The sequence below is a fragment of the Pithys albifrons genome, chromosome 1 (genome assembly GCF_047495875.1).
Source record: "Pithys albifrons albifrons isolate INPA30051 chromosome 1, PitAlb_v1, whole genome shotgun sequence".
NCBI classification, from domain to species: Eukaryota; Metazoa; Chordata; class Aves; order Passeriformes; family Thamnophilidae; genus Pithys; species Pithys albifrons.
Genome location: NC_092458.1, coordinates 72046150 through 72066997, shown reverse-complemented (window position 1 = coordinate 72066997; position 20848 = coordinate 72046150). Strand labels below are relative to the sequence as shown.

The 20848-nt window shown below is 38.8% G+C and overlaps 1 protein-coding gene across 6 annotated transcripts in view; it reads left to right on the top strand.

Annotated features, from left to right (window-relative positions):
- GRIA4 (glutamate ionotropic receptor AMPA type subunit 4) overlaps window positions 1-20533 on the top strand; it is a 221000-nt gene extending 200467 nt beyond the window's left edge. The window contains exons 14-16 of one of the 6 annotated variants that reach the window (XM_071555041.1): window positions 3667-3781; window positions 12738-12872; window positions 19413-20533. In XM_071555041.1, the coding sequence (XP_071411142.1) occupies window positions 3667-3781; window positions 12738-12872; window positions 19413-19577 (415 nt within the window). In that variant the 3' untranslated portion in view covers window positions 19578-20533. Of the gene's footprint in view, window positions 1-3666; window positions 3782-10382; window positions 10498-12737; window positions 12986-19412 lie in introns of those variants that run through there. The other 5 variants (XM_071555039.1, XM_071555054.1, XM_071555042.1 and 2 more) reach the window with 5 other exon arrangements.
- The last annotated feature ends 315 nt before the right edge of the window (window positions 20534-20848 follow it).

The window sequence follows — 20848 nt, the reverse complement described above, 5'->3', positions numbered from 1 at the left end:
TTAATTTCAGAGCGATGATTGCAGCTTAAATCCACATTTACTTCTTCATCCTTTTTATTTCCATTTCTCTATTGTGCTGTGAAACTGTCTATGGATATGGCTAATAACCCAGCTAAATAACCCTCTCATGAATGGGTTTCATTTATTTATTTATTACTCTAGTATTACTATCAACCAGCTGCAACTTCTCTAAATGACTGTGAGAAAATTTTCCTTGATAATCTTTAATGCTTTGAAAGACAAATTTGAACATCCGGCAAGTGAGAAAGCTCTTTATCTTCAACATGAAAATTAAACATTAAAACTTATATTAGTTGTCAAAAAAAAAATCACCTACTTGGTTTTTTAATTCATCTTAGAACATACAGATGAAAGCTCTAAGTAGACATTAACTTGAAAAGCTTGAAAAAAAGTTATAAATTATCAGGTATGATCTTCACCCAAGATAAGATAAAGTTCGAAAAGAAAAATCTCTAAGGATTTTAGAATAAAGATTTTGTCTAATTTAGTGATCTTTAATGTTCACACTTGAGAGACTAAAGCTTAGAGGAAATAGTATGAAGATGCTTTGACAGACAGACAGATTGATAGGGCTTCCCACCTACTGTAAAATCAGACTAAGTGGCCTGTTGAGTTGAGAGTTAGTGATATTCCTTGAGATACATTTCATTTTTCATGGCAATGATCACTCCTGCCTGCATCTGTAACACTGTCAAAACAGGTGTTTGCGTTATTGCTACGCAGTGTGACAATTTGACATAGCAGCACTAAATTAGACCTTAGTTTGGATCCTGTTGAAGGGAGAAGGATTTTTGATATTGACTGGGTAGACAGGAGGCTCCAGACATATATCTAAACCATTTTCAGAATAAATTATGTAGCTCAACATCAAAGAAATAGCATTTCTGAGATCATCTTTCATCTGTGGCTCCATCCCAATGTCCTTAGAAAGGTAAATTTTATGTTTAGTAAACTGAAATTCTCTCTGTTAAGTGGTAAGGCTGACTACACAGTTACCTTTCTGAATGAGGCAAATAGACCAAAAGCACAGGCTTTGTAATTAAAATCTGAGTATGAAAAATCTATAGTAAATATGACTGGTTCAAAAGCAATTGCTTCCAAGAACAAAATGGACAAATGAACAACTTCATTCCAGTTTTGCAATTGCTTCTCTCCTTCTGGAATATGAACCATGATTAGAGCACTTACACAAAATCACATTTGTCAGCCTGGTTGCTTAATTCCCCCTAAAAATTTATCCACAGAGAGTAGTCTATTATCACTCCCACTATAGCCTACAATTCTCATTTTCACTTTTCAGGATAGACAAGCCATCTATATTGAAAATCTCATACAAATCTAATGACACTGAAGCTAGGTAAAGTCAAATCTACATACAAGCAGTTTCCGAACTTCATGATTAGCCAGCAAAGAACTGTCTTGCTTCCAGCAGGAGCTATATGAAAATCTGTTACCAGAAGACAGTTCTGAAGCTGACATTTGTCCCACAGATGGGCCAATGTAGTAAGGAACACTCCATAAGCTGTGAAGTACCATTGTCTGTACCTGTCTTCCGGGAAGGCATCTCACCTAATAAGTGAGAGAAAAATTTCCTTTCTAAGTCCAGAAGGGACCCCCAGGGACTAGAATTCAGCCATCTCTGAGGAAGATGAATCACAAGCCCCAGTGTCTTCTGGTGCCGTATGATCTGATGGAGCCCCACCACCAGAAAAACTCTTTTCCCAGCCCTTGTCTGAGTGCTTTGAAGGTGTTGCATTCTCTCATGATTGTTGAGATGACAATGTCATTGATGTAGTTCTTCTCAACTCCCACTCAGTCCTGATAGGTAGATCTTGACAGCATTTAGAGAGAGAAACTCTATCTTTCTCAACCACATATCATCCTTGAAGAGCAGTAAAGCTACTGACACCTCACAGATCATTTGGAGATGCATGGTGCCACTGCTCCGTGTTCATCTGCAGATCCACAAGCAAGCCTGGGCAGACACCCATCAGAAAGAGTGCCCATGTCTGATAGGCATGGATGTGCTAGGGATCTCTGGATATAAAAACAGGATGATAAAATTTTATTATTATGAATTATGAATAAATATTGATGTAACTGTGTATCTATAGGATACATGACTGTTGAGGGTCTTAGTAATACAGATAGGAAGTTGTACACTTAAACAAGGGCAAAGTTGCATCTGGAGGTCATGAAAGCTGCATAAATACCTTGGCAGATTATTTATCAACTTATTTTAAAATATTACAAAGTGACTGTAGTACCTAACATAAATCCAGATGCCGTACGTTTGGGTTTGTATGGTGATCTATACTGTCTACCCTCTGCTATCCAGTCCTAATGCTCTCCGGACACCTAAAGGAAACCCTCTGACCATGCACAGAAGCAAATGCATCCTGGGACCAGCTATGTCCTAGTTCTTGGCTGAGTTTCAGACCACTCCCAGCAGCCTTGAGTTCATATAGAAGCAGTGGTCCTGTGCTTCAGCCTTCATGTCAGCAACACTCCTCTGCCTATGCAGATCCAAAGTTTCTCTCAAGTATTTCTCTCATCTGAAAAAAGAGTATTTAAACATGATTTGATGGACACCAGGCTCACAGAACCCCTTTCAGTCTGTTGTGCCCATACCACTGTGTTACTGGCAAAGCTGGATTTGTCTTCCATGCAGTGGTAGCATAAGCTCTCCAGGGAAAAGTGCTCAAGATGTCCTTCTTGTATCTCAGCACCCAGCTAATTGGCTGGTTTTGTTCTTCCCAGTGCTTGAGCTTCTGTTTGGCTCCACTGTTCACAAGTTTCCCCAGCAAGGATACCCTCCACCGCCACCTTCCTCATCCATACCACAGATGCCCTTTGCATTAGGAGACAGGGTGCTCTCCCAGAATAGCAGGGCAGTCCCCAGAGTCATGGCACTAAGCTAGACTCCAGGTCTTGTATTTCAGCTAATTCTCTACTATGCAAAGGGAGCAGAACTCTAGAGCCTGCATCCCAAATGTACAGATGTGCCTACAGCAGGGGATGGAGCTTCAGACAGACAGGACTCTTTGCACCGTTTCCAGTGCTTTCTATTGACTTGCTCTAGACAGCATCTTAGTGTGTGAGCTGTGAGTGCTCCTCTTCAGCTCTCCCTTATACTGCCCCTTTCTGGAGCCTTGTCCCATAACTTCTGTGCATCAGTCTGGAGTGCTGCATGTCAAAACTGTATGTGACACAGTGACTAGCAGTGTCTAGCACAGGCCGTCTGGATCTTGCCTCTTAAGTACATGGGACACATCTTCCCATCTGCTTGAAAAACCAGTCTAGGCACACACAGAATATACTTGAAATATAGATTAAAATAAATCTGTGTAAATCAGTTATGATTTCAGGCAGAGTTTTATCATCATTTTGCAAAAATAGTTTGGGTTGGTTGATAGAATTTTCCTGTTAAAATCCAAGCCATTCTGAAAATCATTTCTACACTGGAAACACATTTTTCACATTTGAAAGTAACTGCAATTACTTGTGCTGCCAAGGGCTTTGAAATATGGAAATGAGAGGTTTATTTAGTGTGTGGATCAAGCTTATAAACAGCTTAAGTCCTCATTCCTTCTAACATCTTAACAGCTGTGCAGTTTCTTACAAAATATGTTTTATCGTTTCAAGAAATGCTGTTAACCTCGCAGTTTTAAAACTGAATGAACAAGGCCTCTTGGACAAATTGAAAAACAAATGGTGGTACGACAAAGGAGAATGTGGCAGCGGGGGAGGTGACTCCAAGGTTAGCCTCAATGTCACCAAAAGCGGGTAAACAGTATGTAAAGTAATTGGTGCATCTGCTGGGGTTTTACCTGCAACAAAACAGCTTCACCAGTAGCACAGCTCTGCTGGTACCTGCAGTTGAAATCAAGGTGTATGCAATTACTGTCAAAGCAAAAATATTTGCTTTTGTTTAAGCACCCCAAGGGGAACTCATAAACTGTCTCTGGGGTGAGATGTATCAGCAGTTTGCAGAAACCTGCATCTTCTGAAATTATGGTGAGCCTTTTCCAAGCTTGCTCTTGTGAACAATCAGTTTGATACCTTCAGGAGCTTGCTCACCACCTCAGACTTTTTTCCTTCTATATGGTACTACCCAAAATATTTTTCAGTGACAATAGAGGAAAAGGCTGAAAATCAGTGTGACTACCTCTGAGGAATAATTTAATGTATGGTCCAGGCTAAGGGATCCATTATTGATTCAAATAATACTAGTACAAATTACAATTTTCATGAGTATCCAAAATACGAAGACAAATTGCAGATAAATTATCTTCATGCTGAGATTTCCTGATATTTTTTCTAGCAAACTGAAATCCATGGTGGTTCCCTAGGCAGAATTTATCAGAATTTATCAGACAGGAATTTTAGGCTGCGTGTTAGCCTGAGTTGTTGACAGCTTCTTATTCTTTCTGCATTCCCATATCTTCCATATGGGTCAGTACCAGTACTTCCTTGCCTCCTCACAGCCTTGTTTGAAAAACTGCCTGGTGCTGAAAAGAAGCAAAAACATGGAAGATGGTGAAGTGGGGGAGAATGAAGATACCAAAAGTACCCTTCCATGCCAGGCAGCATGTAATAATATTTATTTATGTGCTTGTGTGTGAACAATACATGAGAAAATCCTGCAAAGGTAACTGTGCAGGCACTGAGCTAGTCAGATATAGATAATTAAATTTGACTGACTTGTCATACACTGTTTATGTGGCTTTCTTTACAGTTGCCTACATATATTTTTTTTCTTACTATTTTCTCTCCTTCTTTAGTCCTCCTGCTCTTTCATGCTGTTTCCTGGCCTCAGGGACCATCCCTTGGGCTGTTCTGCACTCACCCAGAACTGGTCTCCTAATCCTCTTCACTTTGCCTTCAATCCCTGCTTTACCTATTTTTCCCCACACCGCTTGCCAGCAGTCACAGTTTCAAAAATGGTCTCTATTTTCTCTTCCAAAGTGCTTGGATATATTAGACCTGATAGCACTTCTACTAAGAAAGACACCAACTTCTAATAAGAAAGTTGATAAGTGAACCATAGATCTCCCACATTGCTACTATCAAATGTTCCACCCAAGCCTGTATTTTTGCATTACTGGGGGAGGGGTATTCATTTATTTTTTTAAAATGTCACGGGCAGGGAATCCAATCATTAAAATGTCTCCATTTTGTTAGAATATACTCCTCACAAACCTGCTGTGGTTGCAAGGTGAGATAAGGTCTAGGTAGCAGACTAAGGATGTTTTTAACTTACTTTCCCTGATTACTAGTCACAGGTGCTTTAAGTCATAATGCAGGGAAAAGGGAAGGAGCTCATGGTAGAAAGACAGGCAGGGCTTCATCAGGGAAATGTCAAAAGGTGCTGAATGAGCAAGTTTGGTGTGATGGCAAGTGACAGGAAAAGGAGTGGGGGAAAAAAGTAGAAAAGAAAGGCAAGAAGTGCAGTCCATGGAGAAACAGGGGGGACCCACGAATGCAGGAGGGAGGAAGGAATACATTACCAGTGGAAATAAACAATAGGTGACACAGGCAATTCAGGATACAATAGACAAAGTGGTGAGCAAGACAGCATTAGCAAAGGATGGAGAACATGACAGAGCTCAACCTGTGGTTCTAGGGCTATGTACAGCCTGCCATGAGCATTCATCTGACTTCAGGCCTGTTTCCTGCCACACTTTTTCTCAGACACAGTTGAGTGAGCAGGCAGTACTAGTGCTCGTGGGAAGCTGCAGGTCTATCCTGTGCCTGCACTGCCCACGTTTGGTAGAACCAGGCATATCATGCAGATGAGTAGTCATTACTATGCTTCTCAAATTCTGCATTGCAGCAGCATCTGATCTTGAGCTATAAACTGTAGCCAGTCTGATTCTCTGAAGTGTTAGTTAGCCATTTATCATCTATAAAATCAATTTTCTTGTCCAGGAACAGTCTTGATCAATAGAAGTCAATAAGATGCTTTCTACTGAAATACTGGAGTTCTAAGTTTTTATATTTTTCTGCTAGAAAATGGTCGTTAGTGAAATAACCGGGACACTGTGCACCATTGTTACAAACCTGACAGCTACCAATAAGTTCTAAACAAAGTTTTTAAGCATCTGTAGCTAATATGTCTTTTCATTGTATAAATTGAAAAAGAACGGAACCTGAGCTTGGTTAGCAGCTTCAGTCCAAATTACAGGGCTTCCTGCTATCATGAAAAAATAAGAACATCCTCTTCTCTTGAAAGAAATACCGCACTTGAGGCTTGACCGATAACTGTGCTGTTACTATCTGAGATTCACAAGTCAGAATATGAGAGTCTAAACCCAGAATAACCCTCCATGATGGTAGAGAGGACTAAAGAAATGAAGGAGTTTATTGGAACCTCAGCAGTTTTCCAAAGGTTTGTATTCCTCTGTAAAACAAGGCTTCTCCTACCTCCATTCTGTGCTCTTAAAAGGTCATCTCTAGCCTCCACTATTACTGTTATCTTTAAGGGACAATCTTCCAAAATTCAGAAAGACAGTTCAGAGAGCTGCTCTGTGTGAACAATCTGTGGTTTAGTGACCTCATTAATTAGTTCATGATCGAAGATAAAACTGAGGTCCCCAAGTCATTTGAGTGATTTTGAAAGTATTATCTCAGATCCTAACTGTATGCTATCATCATTTCATGTCGTGCATGGGAAGGTACTGAAGTGCAGTTTTCACCACTCTGGTTCACTGCTTTTATAAAAGTGTGAGTGGAAGGAAGCTGTGCTGATGAAGATCTTCTCCATTCTCTGCTGGCAGCCCTCAGGAGAACACAGGGGACCTTCTTTTTAATTTCAGTGCATGAGATTGACCTTACACTTACTTAATGGCTCAGCCATGAGTGGGTAATGAAAATGCTTCTAAAGCATAATCATGATTGCTTTCAAAAATCCCTGTCTACTAGAATTCTATATTGGTTTCACAATCACTCAGTATTGTGATTTAAATGCTATAACTGTCCATTTGTTGTCCTGAACACAGCTAGCTCACAACTCATTAATGCCATTTTAAAACACTGTGATTTTGCTGATACTGTTGGCTGAAGATCCAGCCTGAGGCTCTTAAAAAACAGCCCTTCCAATAGCAAGTGATTGATGACAGGAAACAAGGAAATGAGTAAGAAGCCAAGAAAGGAGATAGAAAGGCTGGGAACATGATGAAAAGGTAGAAAATGAGTGTCCTTGTGCCTAGGTTGGGCTGTGCCAACACCTGCTTCAGCACATGGGTGAAGAACAAGGTCTCTTGTGCTGTCACACAACAGTTTTGCACTATGGCTACAGGAGGCAAATTCTTCTCCATAGATAAAGGGCAGTTTTAGTTATTATTTCTCATATATTATCCTTACATGAATTTGAGGCAGATGGATCCTGTTTATATATAACAGCAGAGATTCTCAGCAGCCATACACTGGAAAAAACTATACCAATTTTCACAATCTGTGCCAATTTACTCTAGTTGAAGATTTAGCCCAGCATGAGTAATTCAGGAGTCACTAAACTGCTAGAACAGAACCCAAATCTATAGTAATTTTCCATTGCCATATTAAGTATACAATACTGAACTTGATGGGAAATTTAATTATAAATGCTGGATTTATACCCTGGATATGACTTCAGTACATTACTCTTGTACACATACAGCAAGCCTTATTGATTTTTCGTTTCTGTCCCTTTTAGTATCAGTGGGAGCATCCACCAACTGATCATGTAAAGAATGTAGTAACAAGTTGTAGTCTCTGAGTTCATGACTGTCAAGATAAGTGACTTGCCCTGAGAGCCAAGGTGATCTGGGCACACATCTCCCATGAAAGCTGCTGAAAATCTACTAAAATAAAAAACAAAACCAAATGAAACAAACCTAAAATAAGCTAAAATTCACTACACCTGCACTCAGTCACTGATTGCAAAGAGGTATTTATGTTGCTGTACTGAAAAGCATGAGCAAAAATCTTTCTTTTCCACTCTGCAGCCCCTTGGTCTGGGCTTCTCATAACGGACCATGTACATTTCCCCTTGGAGCTGACTGACATAAATTAGGACAAAAATCCTGTTTTGAAAGTGTAAAATATTTTACAAATATAATTTTAAATTTTGCTTGGAGTGCTTCTCCATCATCACATCTGGGACTGTGTGAGCGCAGATGCAAAGGACATGTCACAGAGCCTTGCTCGAAAGTGAGGGGCAGAGATCAGGCTTCCCTGGGTTTATGCAGTGCCTTCGTTCAGCAAATTTTGCAACAAAATTGGTAGAGCGGAGAAACAAGGGCCTGGCTTCATTCCAGTGAAAAGTGGAAATTGCCTCATCTCTGCTGGCCATTGCCATTGAGTTCAGATATATAGTGAGGATAGCATGGCAATTTTAAGTGTGAAATTTATTTTCACAAAGGAAAACCTGAGAGCTTCCTTGCCGGGAAAATGCAGAAAGGATGATATTAGAGGAACTACAGTTGTAGAAGAAAAAAATCCCTGCCTGTTTCAGGCTTTATATGCCTAAACTGTTAATGCTGACACAAAAATGAAGGACTTGGAGGCATCTGTTTTGTTCCCACCTTGCTGCTTGTCTTGATAGTTCATATCTAGTCCTAGTTGTCACTTTAATCTGCAACAACACCACAGGCTTCTGATTTTCCAAGTGAGAACAATACTTTTATGGCCCCTTATCTATGTCATAACACTGTTACACTGATGGGATTTAGAAGCCCTGAAATGTGGCTCACTGCCAGTGCATGACATGTTACAGATGACAGCTAGCCAAATAATATAAATTATTTTGCACTTGTACTAGAAACAGAGGATCATGTTGACAGGCAACTTGCCAGCACCCCAAACTGCTACCCACTCCTTTCACAGGTGTGGGACTCTCATATTCCACGATCAACCTGCACAGCCTGCTGCCAGGAAGCCTGAAGGCAAAACATAACTTGAAGACTGAAAAAGAGCAACGAATGGTCACTCTCAGTTCTAGAAGCAGAGTATTCCATATGAATTTAATATATGAGATTTGGAAAGTGGATGAAGCTTTTCATTTACTTAGAGGGATCTCTTGAGAGTACCTGGGAAATCTTCTCACCCAACTGTGTCTGTCAAAAATTTCTCCAAGGCACTGAGGCTTCCTCAAGAATAAACGAAGAGGCATCTCAACATCATCCATTGTTAAAACTGGTATCTAAGCCTACCATTTGGAGGTAGCTAACATTTTAGTAATGAATTATGTCATATTGTGAGAGATTAATTTTCTCATAAGAATCTGTTGGCACACACGAGATCAGGTCCCACATCATATACCATCACCAGAAGGCTATCTATCACACGCTATTTCTGTTTATCTACCTTGTTCTCTGATATATATTGTATTTGCATGCACACCTGCACATAAATAGATATCCATATGCTACCACGTTAGGAATTGGACAATGATGAAAATGATTCAAATTGGAAAGTACATAAGTCTGTTAATAATTTCATAGTTTTTTTAAAAAATAAACCAGTAGGACTGCATGAAGTAGAACATTACCATAATACTCTGAGATTATTCACTGAGTTTAAGTAACTTCAGTGTAAACGCACAGCAGTTCATAACTTTGAGACATCAGATTAGGTTTCATTTCAATATTAAATTCTGTTATGTGACCAACAGCAAATACCACCAGTAAAAGAAGCTACTCCAGGTAGAAATTTATCACCAGCCTGGGACCCTTGAAAGACTGATGTGAATAAGTGAGATTTAAGGAAAAGCTTTGAATTTTAAAATAATGTTGAAGAAGGAAATTAAAGTCTTACTGTTGCATTCTTCTTATCCGAAGATTAAGGTATCATTGTAGATCTTCCCCTGAGTTCTTTGCATGCAGACCTCCTATTACAAGCCTATGCCAAGTGGTTATGGGGAGCAAACTACGTGAAGTATCTTCTTTACTTGCCAAGATAATTTTGAGGGCAGTAAATGAAATACCTATAGTGAAATCATATTATTACTTTGTATGCATACAAACTAAAAATAGATTGAAAGCAAGGAACACAAATTAATGTTTCTTGAGTCGTATATCCAGATGTATAACATATATCTCTGAAGGGTATGTTGTAAATATGTCTAAGCCAATAGTTTTGGGTTCACAGTAATTGCATACTATTTATTTACAAATCTTCCCCAGCAGTATGTGCCTGTTACCTAAAGCGATGGAGCAGGTCCCGGTCATATGTCTGTCTCTAAACCTGGGCCAACAGTACATGACATAGCACCCACTGTGGCCTCTGCTCTGTCACTTTGCAATGCGATTCTATGTAGTTTTACTTGAATAACATAAAATAACATATATAATGTTATTTATGTTATTTTCCACGTGAAGAACTCCTGTAAACCTTGCCGTTTTGAAACTCAGTGAGGCAGGCGTCTTAGACAAGCTGAAAAACAAATGGTGGTACGATAAAGGTGAATGTGGACCCAAGGACTCTGGAAGTAAGGTCAGTCGCTACAGTTCGGGACCTACTATCATGTTCACAAAGCAGTAGAGGAAGTAATAACCAAAATGACTTAGAAATAAAATAAGCAGCTGTAGATACAGAACAAATCAGTTTTGCCCTATCTTGATGGGGGTCACACTTTAATTTAAGGAAGCACTATTGCATTTTAAAGTCTTCAGTGATGCAGATCACCAAACATCACACTACATGTTCAGAGCATCTCCTTGAAGAAATACAAAGCACATTTTTTGTATTTGGGAGAGGCAGGCTGGATTTGTTGTTTCCTTCCTGCCTGGAGGGCGTGGGCTTTTCCCATTGACTACTTAGGAAATGTCCCTTCACAGCTTCTTCTTTGGAGCTGGCCTACCTCAACAGTTTTCAGAAAAGGAGAAATGCTAGCTGGAAGGATTGCCTTTCACTGTGGCCAAGGAAGGTGGTATCTGGCTGACTTTGGGAATGGCCGTGGGCTCTTTGAGAAGCCAAAGAAGACTTGAGCTTTGAAGTGAAAGGCTTCATTAATTAATTACTTTCTACAGCTTCCAATGTTCATCTTAGTCCATTCCCAAACAGTAATCTTGACAGCTCCAGGGAGCAGAGCATTCTCTATTTCTCTCTATTTGGGGACAGACCCAGAAGCAGGTATTTTCTGATGGCTGGGAAGCACCACAGTCAGTCCCAGGCCCGTACTCAGAGAGTCTGACATTTCTTCACAGTGGCTGACTCCATGCCAGCCTGTGGGGCCACAGTTAAAAGGAAAGAGTGATGGCCCCTGCTGCTTGCTGCCTGCAACTTCTAAGAGATGCCCTCATAAAATTAGCATGGGAAGCAAGCTTTCAACACATTTTGATTTTTCTGGCAAGTGCTTTGAATAAAGGAGTGAAAACCAGTTAAGAGGATGACAGGGTACCTGTCAATGACAGCTGAGAAAGCCTCAACCCACCACCTACATTAGGACAAGTCTTTCTCAGTCCTGTCTCCTCTTTGCAAGCACCATGTTGCCAATTGCTAGCAGAGGAATGGTCATCTTCAAGATACTCAGAATCCTCTTAGCCAGGTAAAAAGACACAGACAAAGTAGAACGTGGCTATAAGCCTCAATCACCTCTGTACACCCATGGAAATTGTTACTGTGCTAATCTACTGATTACACAATAAATAGTGCCTCTTTAAATTAAACATCCAAATTTTTTGCATTCTTCATAAGATAAAATTTCATAGACATTACAATCAGAAGTTAAGTACTCACTTTAGCTAAAGATTATATAGTCTGCATAAGAATAAAGCTTTATAAGTATCTTAAGGCACAGGATGTAGCATATGGAATCAATCCTGAGAGAGCTCCTTGAGAACTATGCTGAAAAAGCACAGGGATTTCAAGTTAGAAAAATGTGATTCATAACTAAGCACTGAAGTATAGAGAAATGTAGAATAGTTATTTACTACAATACACCAAGAAGGTGATTATTTGTAAAATTATGTATATTTAATAATTTGCTAAGGAAAGCTCTCACTGTTGTCTAAATTGTGAATAATTTGTAAAATTTCATAAATTGCTATTTAGAAGTATACTGTTATTGAGCCTTAGTAGTCCATGGGCATGTTCCAGAAGTGCATCTATAGTAAAATAAAAACAAAATACAATAGTAGGTAAGAGGCAAATATATCACGATGTGTATGGTACAGTGTGCACTGTCAAAGGACGTGTTTGTTCAAAGAAAGAAATTAAGTCTCACATGTTATTTTTATCTGTGATTTAAGTATCAAAAACTCAGTCTGGATCTTTTAAATTATCAGCAATGGCTGCTACAAGTACAATTACTGTTTTTTGTAAAGATCAAGCAGAGTCTTGTCTGATATAAATGGATTTCTGGATTTCAAGGCTTCTGAAGAGTTTTACATAAATGCAATTTCATATCAGTGCTGAAATGTCCCCTAATGAGAGCTAGACATGTCATTGCTTAGTTCTCCACTTAATGGAAGCAATGCTTTGCAGTACACAAGCAATGACATCCTGATATATTGGCAATATAATAATATTTTTTATGCTGACCAGGAAAACTAGTTGCTGCAAATATATTTTATAGATCCAGATAGGTCAAACTTTGGGAAAGTATGTAAACAACTGTCAATAAATTTCAGCTAAACATTGTTATTTATTTCTGTTTCCAATGTTTTAATGTGTAGCTTGTGCTCCTGGGGATCTGTTTTCCAGGGTTAACTGTATCACTTCTGTTTTCCCAGGACAAGACGAGTGCCTTGAGTCTCAGCAACGTTGCTGGAGTCTTCTACATTCTGGTTGGAGGCTTGGGCTTGGCAATGCTGGTGGCTTTGATAGAGTTCTGTTACAAGTCCAGGGCAGAGGCGAAACGAATGAAGGTGGCAAAGAGTGCACAGACTTTTAACCCAACTTCCTCGCAGAATACCCAGAATTTAGCAACTTATAGAGAAGGTTACAACGTATATGGAACCGAAAGTATTAAAATTTAGGGGTAGGACTTAGGGCCTACTACAGCAAGTGGGTGATGCATCTTGTAACGCAGTGTTGTGACGTCTGTCTAGTGGTGCTTGCTTCTGAACAGAGCTTTATATTTTGGAAAACTTCAGTGCAAAGTGGTTCAGTTCTTTTGGCTGCAGATGTACAGTATATTATTCTATGTTGCTAATAGACATCTGCATTGCAAGGAATTTTTAACATGAAAATTACATTTTGAACAGCTCAAAGTTGTCAAATCAGTTGGGAGATGACAACTAATTGAAATCAGAAAGCATGAATCCAGAGGGCCAGTGTTTAAGTGCTTGATTTGGCAGTCTGTGTTGCTAAAGGTTTGCACTCTACTAGTGACAAATTGCTGCAAGCCTGTATTAATTGATGTTGGCCCTAACTGGAACTTCATTATAATCGAGATTTAGGATAGGCAATGTCACTGAACCATAGTTAACCTAATGAAAGAAAAGGCACTGTTACAAGAAGTCTAAATGTTGTTTTACCTTCTCTCCCTCCTCGCCTCCATGTTCCTTTATCCTCCCTTTGATATATGTTTTATGCTAATTGTGTGGCTTTTTTTTTCACAATATTCTGCGTCAGGTCAATCTTTCCCCACTATAATAGGCACAAAAAGACATCAATCAGGGGATAGACCTTGATTATTGTCCTTAGCTTTCAGTAACCTTACCTAGGTCAAGACTAGTACATTTTAGATATTCCCACAGTGATTTTAGAGGCCGAACCACTGATGGTGCTGAGCCACATCCTCCATAGCTCTCCTGAGTAGGGTTTACTAATGTACTTGCTCTCATCCGTACAGTGAGTATCTTGCCAACTAATCATTAGACAAATCAACTCTCTGACCTTTGGAAACGGCACATAGCAGCAAATTGAGCTTCTAAATATAACTTTTACATAGCTCCCAAGCTAGGGGTTGCTTTATTAGTGAGCGTGCAGCTAGGACCCTACCCTGTCATGCTATCTTGAGCTCCCTTGACCTTGAAAATAGCAAGCCACATATCTCCTCTGTTAACAAAAATCTTGAGCTACATTTTCCTGAAATCACTGAGCCATCCCTGTAATGCAAGTAAGAAACACAGATTTAGGGAAACAAGATGAGGAATATAACACTTATGTTGCTACCTAGAAAAAAAATACAGGAAACAACTGGAGATACAATTATTATTTTTTATTTATTATTTATATAGCGCTGGAGTACACGGCGCTGTACAATAGGCGAAGTGTGCCAAACACATAACAGGTCCCTGTCCCGAGGAGCTTACAGCCTAAAGGCACAGCCGATACAATACCGAACCATACAGTACAGAGCAAACACAGAGTGAGCAGAGAATGGTGTTTGAGCATGATAGCTGGAGCGCTGCGAGGAATAGGTGGGTTCTCGTGGGGCGAGGGAGGGGGCTTGGTGTATGCTGGCTGGGAAATTGTCCCGAACATGCTGTCACTGTGTAGTTTTCTTTTGTTCCCTGTTGTAGAAGTCATGATCCTGGATATATTTTAAGTGTAACAGAGCTGCCTAATTTCCCCCTGAAAAAAAAAAAAATTTGTAGCTACGCACTTTGTTCACTACAGAAAATGTGAGGCATAGTACATGTCAAGGAGACTCCAAGAGTATAGGCCAGTGTTCATTACTGTCAACTGGGAATCAGGACTTCCAGATGCTCATTTTAATCTCTCAAGTTCACTCCCTACTGTAAGTAGTAGACTTAAATAGAAGTAATCCTGTGCAAAATGCAAATGAAGAGTGCATTTTCCTTTAAATTGTTTAGTGATGTGCACATAACTGACAGTGTCCCCAGGCTGGTATAAAAGTAAGAGTCCCGGCAAAAGTAATCCTTATCAAGTTTTCAGAGTGCAATGCATTCAAAACATAATCTTAAAGAATGCAAACAAAATAATTAAGCTTTCATTCAAATACTGACCTGACTCAAACTGTCTGAGCACACCAAACATGGCTTGACAATGCCCACAGTTCCACAAAGCTCTGTGAATCTAGTGCAACAGACACTCTTATTATAGTTGTAGAATTTTTTTTTAGCCATAGTATTATCTTGTGATAAAAAATTAGAGCTAACTGAGTTTTATTTTTTAAGGAAAGATTATAAGTACCTTTCTCTAAAGCTTGGAATTCTGTAGGAATTGTTGCAACACAGATGAATTCTTATAGGAAAAATACATTTTAAAAGATACAAAAAAGATACTAAAATGTTGCGTTTTATTTTATTGAAAATTCATGTTTGGGTCAATCAAATCCTCTGTTAGTCACTTAAAAACATTTTAGGGTGCAGACTTTTAATATTCACCTACAAATCACTGGGATTTTGAACAAATATTTACAGACTTCTGAGATTCTTTATTCTGCTTCTTTGACATAGTATTTACCTGAGAAATTCCAAGTGAACTTCTTACAAAATTGCTATGTTCATAGGTGGAAGACTGCCAAGGTCCAGTCATCCTCTCCTGGCCAAAGAGGCAGCACGTGGTACCTCTGTGCCACACTGCACAGGGTGACTATGCCATCTGTTCATACACGTGCTAGTCAGAAAGCCCAGTTTAGCTGGCAGCAGTACAGAGCCCACAATGCTGGCTGCACATATTTCTGCACAAATTTATCTGTCTTATGCATTTTGAAACCTTTGATATGTTTGTTTATCCAAGGAGTAAAGAGATCTATTGAAACTAAGACTTGCTAATATGGAAAGATGCTTGGTGGTTCTAACCTGCATGAGTAACCAACGTGCTGACTTTTTAAGCTAACATCAAATAGTTTTAATGGTATATGTTTTGAACTAATATAAAATAGCTCAAATAACCCTCTTGGCAAATAATATTCATTACCATGTGTTTTATTTTAGTTTTCTCCAGTCAAACGTGCTTTACCTCAGGGAAATTCACCTGACTGTGAAGCAGAAGAAAATGAAAATGAAGGACTAGTCTGTATGTGTGGACTGGTCTATACGATAAAGGACTAGTCTCTCTGTGTGGGTTAAAGACATTCAGAAGGAATGACAGGCAGTTGCATCTGCCAAAGGTGGGGAATGAGGTTTGCTTTAAGGAGGCAACAATCCCTTGCTCTTCACCTGGAAAGTAGTTTTCCATTTTTGTGTATCAGTAGTAAGCCCTTCATACACACGCTGAGAACAGTGTGGAGCCTAACATCCTTCTCTCCAGCTGTTCTGAGTTCTCTACCCCCAACCCACAGGCTTTTGAAGGGATTGTCCCAGTAGCCAGCCAGCCACCACCACTACCTCTCCATGGCCTTCTCAGTGGGCCACGAACCTCAGGAACCGGCTTCCAGCTCAGCTACCTTCTCTTGCTCTCCCTTCCTATGCTATTGTCTATAATTAATGAACAAAATTAATTACAAAACTACAAAAATAGCTACAAAAAAGAGGTGAAGTGCTACAGGATGGCTCAGTAAATGTGTAGTGCACTTATTTTGACTAGTATATTTCCAATTTCATAGTCAGGATAGAAAAATCCATTGAAAGTTCATCTTAGATATTTGTGCCAAAGACACCTCCATGTCACACAGGTAACTGGAGGAGTGTGAACAGCAAAAGAACCCACCCAGGCTAGGATATTTGTATTACACAGACTGGGGATATTAGTTTCCTAAAATCCCATTTCCCATCAGGAACAAGGCAGTCAATGTTTTCACATGATTAATTCCACAACTAATTTAATGAAAACTAATGACAAATTTGAAAATACATTATCACTATTAACTGCATAGTTACTGCTAAGAGACTCACAATTTGGGTAATATTCACAGTAAATATCGAGACTTTTCCCTCTCACCCCAGCCACTCCTGAAACTGTCTGCAGCCAGTCCATGTAACTGAAATTGTAGCAGCACAGTTAAGCAGAGTATTACCCTGGCTTGTTACCTATAGAGTAGTTAAAAATACAAAGCAACAGCTTACCTGTTACTTGGCTTTATGGCACAGTCCCAAGTGTAAGTTTGACCTGGTCCTCCTGGCTTTATAATTGTCTGAGTCGTTTCTGTGGTGTGTTGCTGAGCTGTTGTTATCTCCTCCATGAGAGGAGAAGAGTTATTTTCTTGCAGCTTTTCTGCTCTTCTGTGGAAAGCTGCTGAGAAAGTGTTATTCTCATTTGAATTTCCCCTCCCCCCCACCCCGGATCCTTTTTGTTGTCTTTCTGTCCTGTGTGTTGTCAATGGCCAGAAAGCTATATAGACTGATCTACTAAACCATGGTTATACACAACTTGCATATCCCATATAAGTCTATGCTCTTGTTCAGATTTCCCAGTGGCAAACTTTGGATGGCCATGAACAGATAGCTGATCAAAGCAGCAGTGAGACTCTGGTACATAATGATGACTTGCTGGGAAATTTAGCACATATGGAGTAAGCTGTGCCTTTTCCACCCAGATTTGGTTTCTAATCTGGTTTGTACTCTCAACCTTACCCCCAAACTAAAACACATTTGTTTTTTTCTTGCCATTGACCAAAACATGTTCTGTGCACTTCTACCAGTCCTCCACATCCCTTTTGCAACAGGACTCTGGTTGTGCACTGTGTGGTCCTACACCACATTGCATTGTGTCTGTGCTTTGCAAATGCAGAGATTTTTATTTGCTGCTGGGAAGTAGTCGAAGTTTTTGGTACTGTATAGGCCCTGGTCCCCATTCCCTCATTACCTCTGCTGCACTTTTTGTATCTGGGTGTTGTTTTAGCAAAGATATGTTTGGTAACAGACCCTGTCACAAAGTACAATGGCAGCAGGGAAACTTTTCAAAGGGTGACTTTGGATGTTACAATTGACAATTACCAAAGCCAAGGTTTTTCAACATAAAGGGAATGCCATAATGCCATAATGCCCTCTGAGGCCTTTTCCTGTAAAGAGATGCTTGTGAGGGCTGAAGTTTTTAGAGTAATTGATTTGGAAAGTTACTTTTATATCCAAACTGTTTGTGCCACAACAGTTACTGTATTTTTGACAACTCTTTTTGAAGAAGCTGCTGACAGCAATGCAGTATTGGAGGGTATATTTCCATAGAAGTGCATGAGAAGCAGTGGAAATGTTTGGGAGTTTTAAGGACTCTCCCTAACCCCTATACAGACACACTCATATATTAAATTAACCTCACATATCAAACACTAGCTCAGGATTTCACTGCTACCTCAGAAGGAGAAACCGGGCTCAGAGGGATAAAGTTCTGATGCAAAGATCAGTATTAGGCAAATAAAATTTTATTATGTTTGTCATCTCTTTGTTCCTATTTGAATGCACCCTCCATCTCTGTTTTTCCCCACTGATATTTCAGACTGCATCCCTCCACATCATGTACATGAGTTAGTTGGAGATATATATATATACATATATATATGTATCTTCTGCTGACTAAAAATCAGATTTACCCACTAATATCTTAACATGGTTGTCTCTGAAATCTCTTTAAATGTAGCATAGTTGGAGTGCCTGTTGTTCCAGGTGTCCTGGCTGCATTGTTTGACCTTAGACACCTCTCCTAATTTTAGTCATCTGAAAATCATTTTGCTATAAACTAGTCCTCTTGGCTTTTTCTATCCTCACATGGGAATTCTCTATTTGCTCTATTAGATTCAGTTACTGATTTTTGGATGACTAAATACTGCAAATATTTTAACAAATCTAGATTTTTTTTTGCTTGAGTAATTTAGTTCCTAAACAAGATATTTTATTCTGATTTACCTAAAAATAATGATTTTAAAATAACAAAATATGAAGCCTTGTTGTGGAAAATTTAGATAATGTAGAAAACTGTATTTTCTCTCAATAAATAACATTGCCTTTGAAAGTTTCCACCCTCTCTAGTTGTAGGAAAATATATATATCTGAAAGAGATTTGAGGACAGTTCTCAGATTTCCTGATACTAAAAATATGCATTGTGAAAGGTGCAATAATTAACTTAGATTTGATTTGACACCAAGATAGCTGATCCAGATATTGAAATTTATAAACAATTTTCAGTAGTTCTATTTTATCTTGATATTCCTAGTTGAAGATCTAAACCTATAAACACCTGTGCATGACTTTATTCACAGATGCTAATACCTTCAGGTTCATAAAGATCTTTTCACTGTATATAAATATAGTTTGACACAGTTTAGATGAAGGTATTGCCTCTTCAGTTAATTTTATGGTCAAATTCAGATTTTATATTTAAATCAGTAACAATTTATTGTAATGAAATTGACCCTCAGAATTGCTAGTCTTTTTTTCCCCTAGTAGACTTAAATGCTATGTACTATTATTTACTATTATTACTATTTTTATATTTAATGTTAACATAAAAAAATGCAGATGTCTAGAATTTAATATTTTGGTGTTTGCTGTGTCCTAGTTGTTTGAAGGACAGAAACATTATAACACTTTCCTCTTTTCTGCTTTCTCTTCAAACCTAGCTTACCTTTTCTGAAGCCATAAGAAACAAAGCCAGATTATCCATCACAGGGAGTGTGGGAGAAAACGGACGTGTATTGACTCCCGACTGCCCGAAGGCCGTGCATACTGGAACTGCAATTAGACAAAGTTCAGGATTGGCTGTAATTGCATCGGACCTACCATAAAAACCAAAAAAATAATTGAGTGCCTTAATCAAACTGTGTTGGTGACTGATGGGAACACAGCACAGACTGTAACGACATGGGAGTGTCATTGATGAACTAATAATTTGGCTGAGAAAGGGAAGTACGTCCAAATGCGCCAGACATCATCAGCAACAATGTGTGCATGAGCTCAGCTCGGAAACCCAAACTCAGATTTTATATCAGGAAAATTCATAATTTAGTTTTGTTGGGGGGAGGGGGCTGGGAAGGGTGTATTAACAGCAACAAATTTCACTTGAGTGGACTTAAAACTAATAAGACTTGCCAATTTAGCGCATTAAACTGTGAAGAACATGCTCAGAAAGGACACTATTTTGGTCTTTGTCTTGACAAAGAGAGAAAAATAGCTATAGAAGTCAATGAACATGCTAACCTGTGTCTCCAGAACATCAATATATACAATGGAAGAATACTCAGCTGTTCAGCTGTAGAAATGAATCACTAAACTGTGATAAAAAAAATAATAAATATGTAAATCCTGTGAAAAAATAAAGAAATTATTTACATTTTCTTTGGAAAAAGAGGAATATTGAGACATGCTTGCTTTTTAACTGATGTAAATTCAGTAGAGGACAACACAATTCTTTTTTCTAACCATCTTAGGGAAAAATCATTGCAATAATTGATATAAAATGGCATCACTGTAATAAAATTCAGAGAATTTTTTTTTATATAAAATTGTTGATCATCCTCTTGTTTGCTGTTACCTTCATTTCGTTCCATCATTCTGTGTTCCACAGATTTGCATCTGTCTAATACAAGAAACAAAATGATAAAATGTTTAGAGTATTCATCAGTCTGCAGTGTAGAATCAAAAGAGACTACGGGTCATTCATGTTACAGATATTATTTATAATCTTGTTCTGTGTAAGAAACTGTGGTTTTTGTACCCACCAAAAAGAATAAAACAACAAATGTTCTTATAATATTGACAGAGCTTGAGTTGTTTTCTGATCATTAGGGATGTCCCCTGGAAAATAGAAAGAGGTGGTTCATTACTTAAAAGAGGATGCAGAATCTTATCAGAGGAAGTCTGAGTTCCTACACGGTTTTGACATGCTTTTAAGTCTATAGGGAAAAGGTACTGAAAGCAACCCAAGTATTGTCATGATTGTTCGCTAGGTGTTTTAGTACTAGTTGCTAAAATCCTTTCTGAGATGTTAGGAAACCATTTAGTAATAGCATTTATCCTCTGGGTAGGTTAAGGGACAAGATGCCAGGGAGCAAGAAAG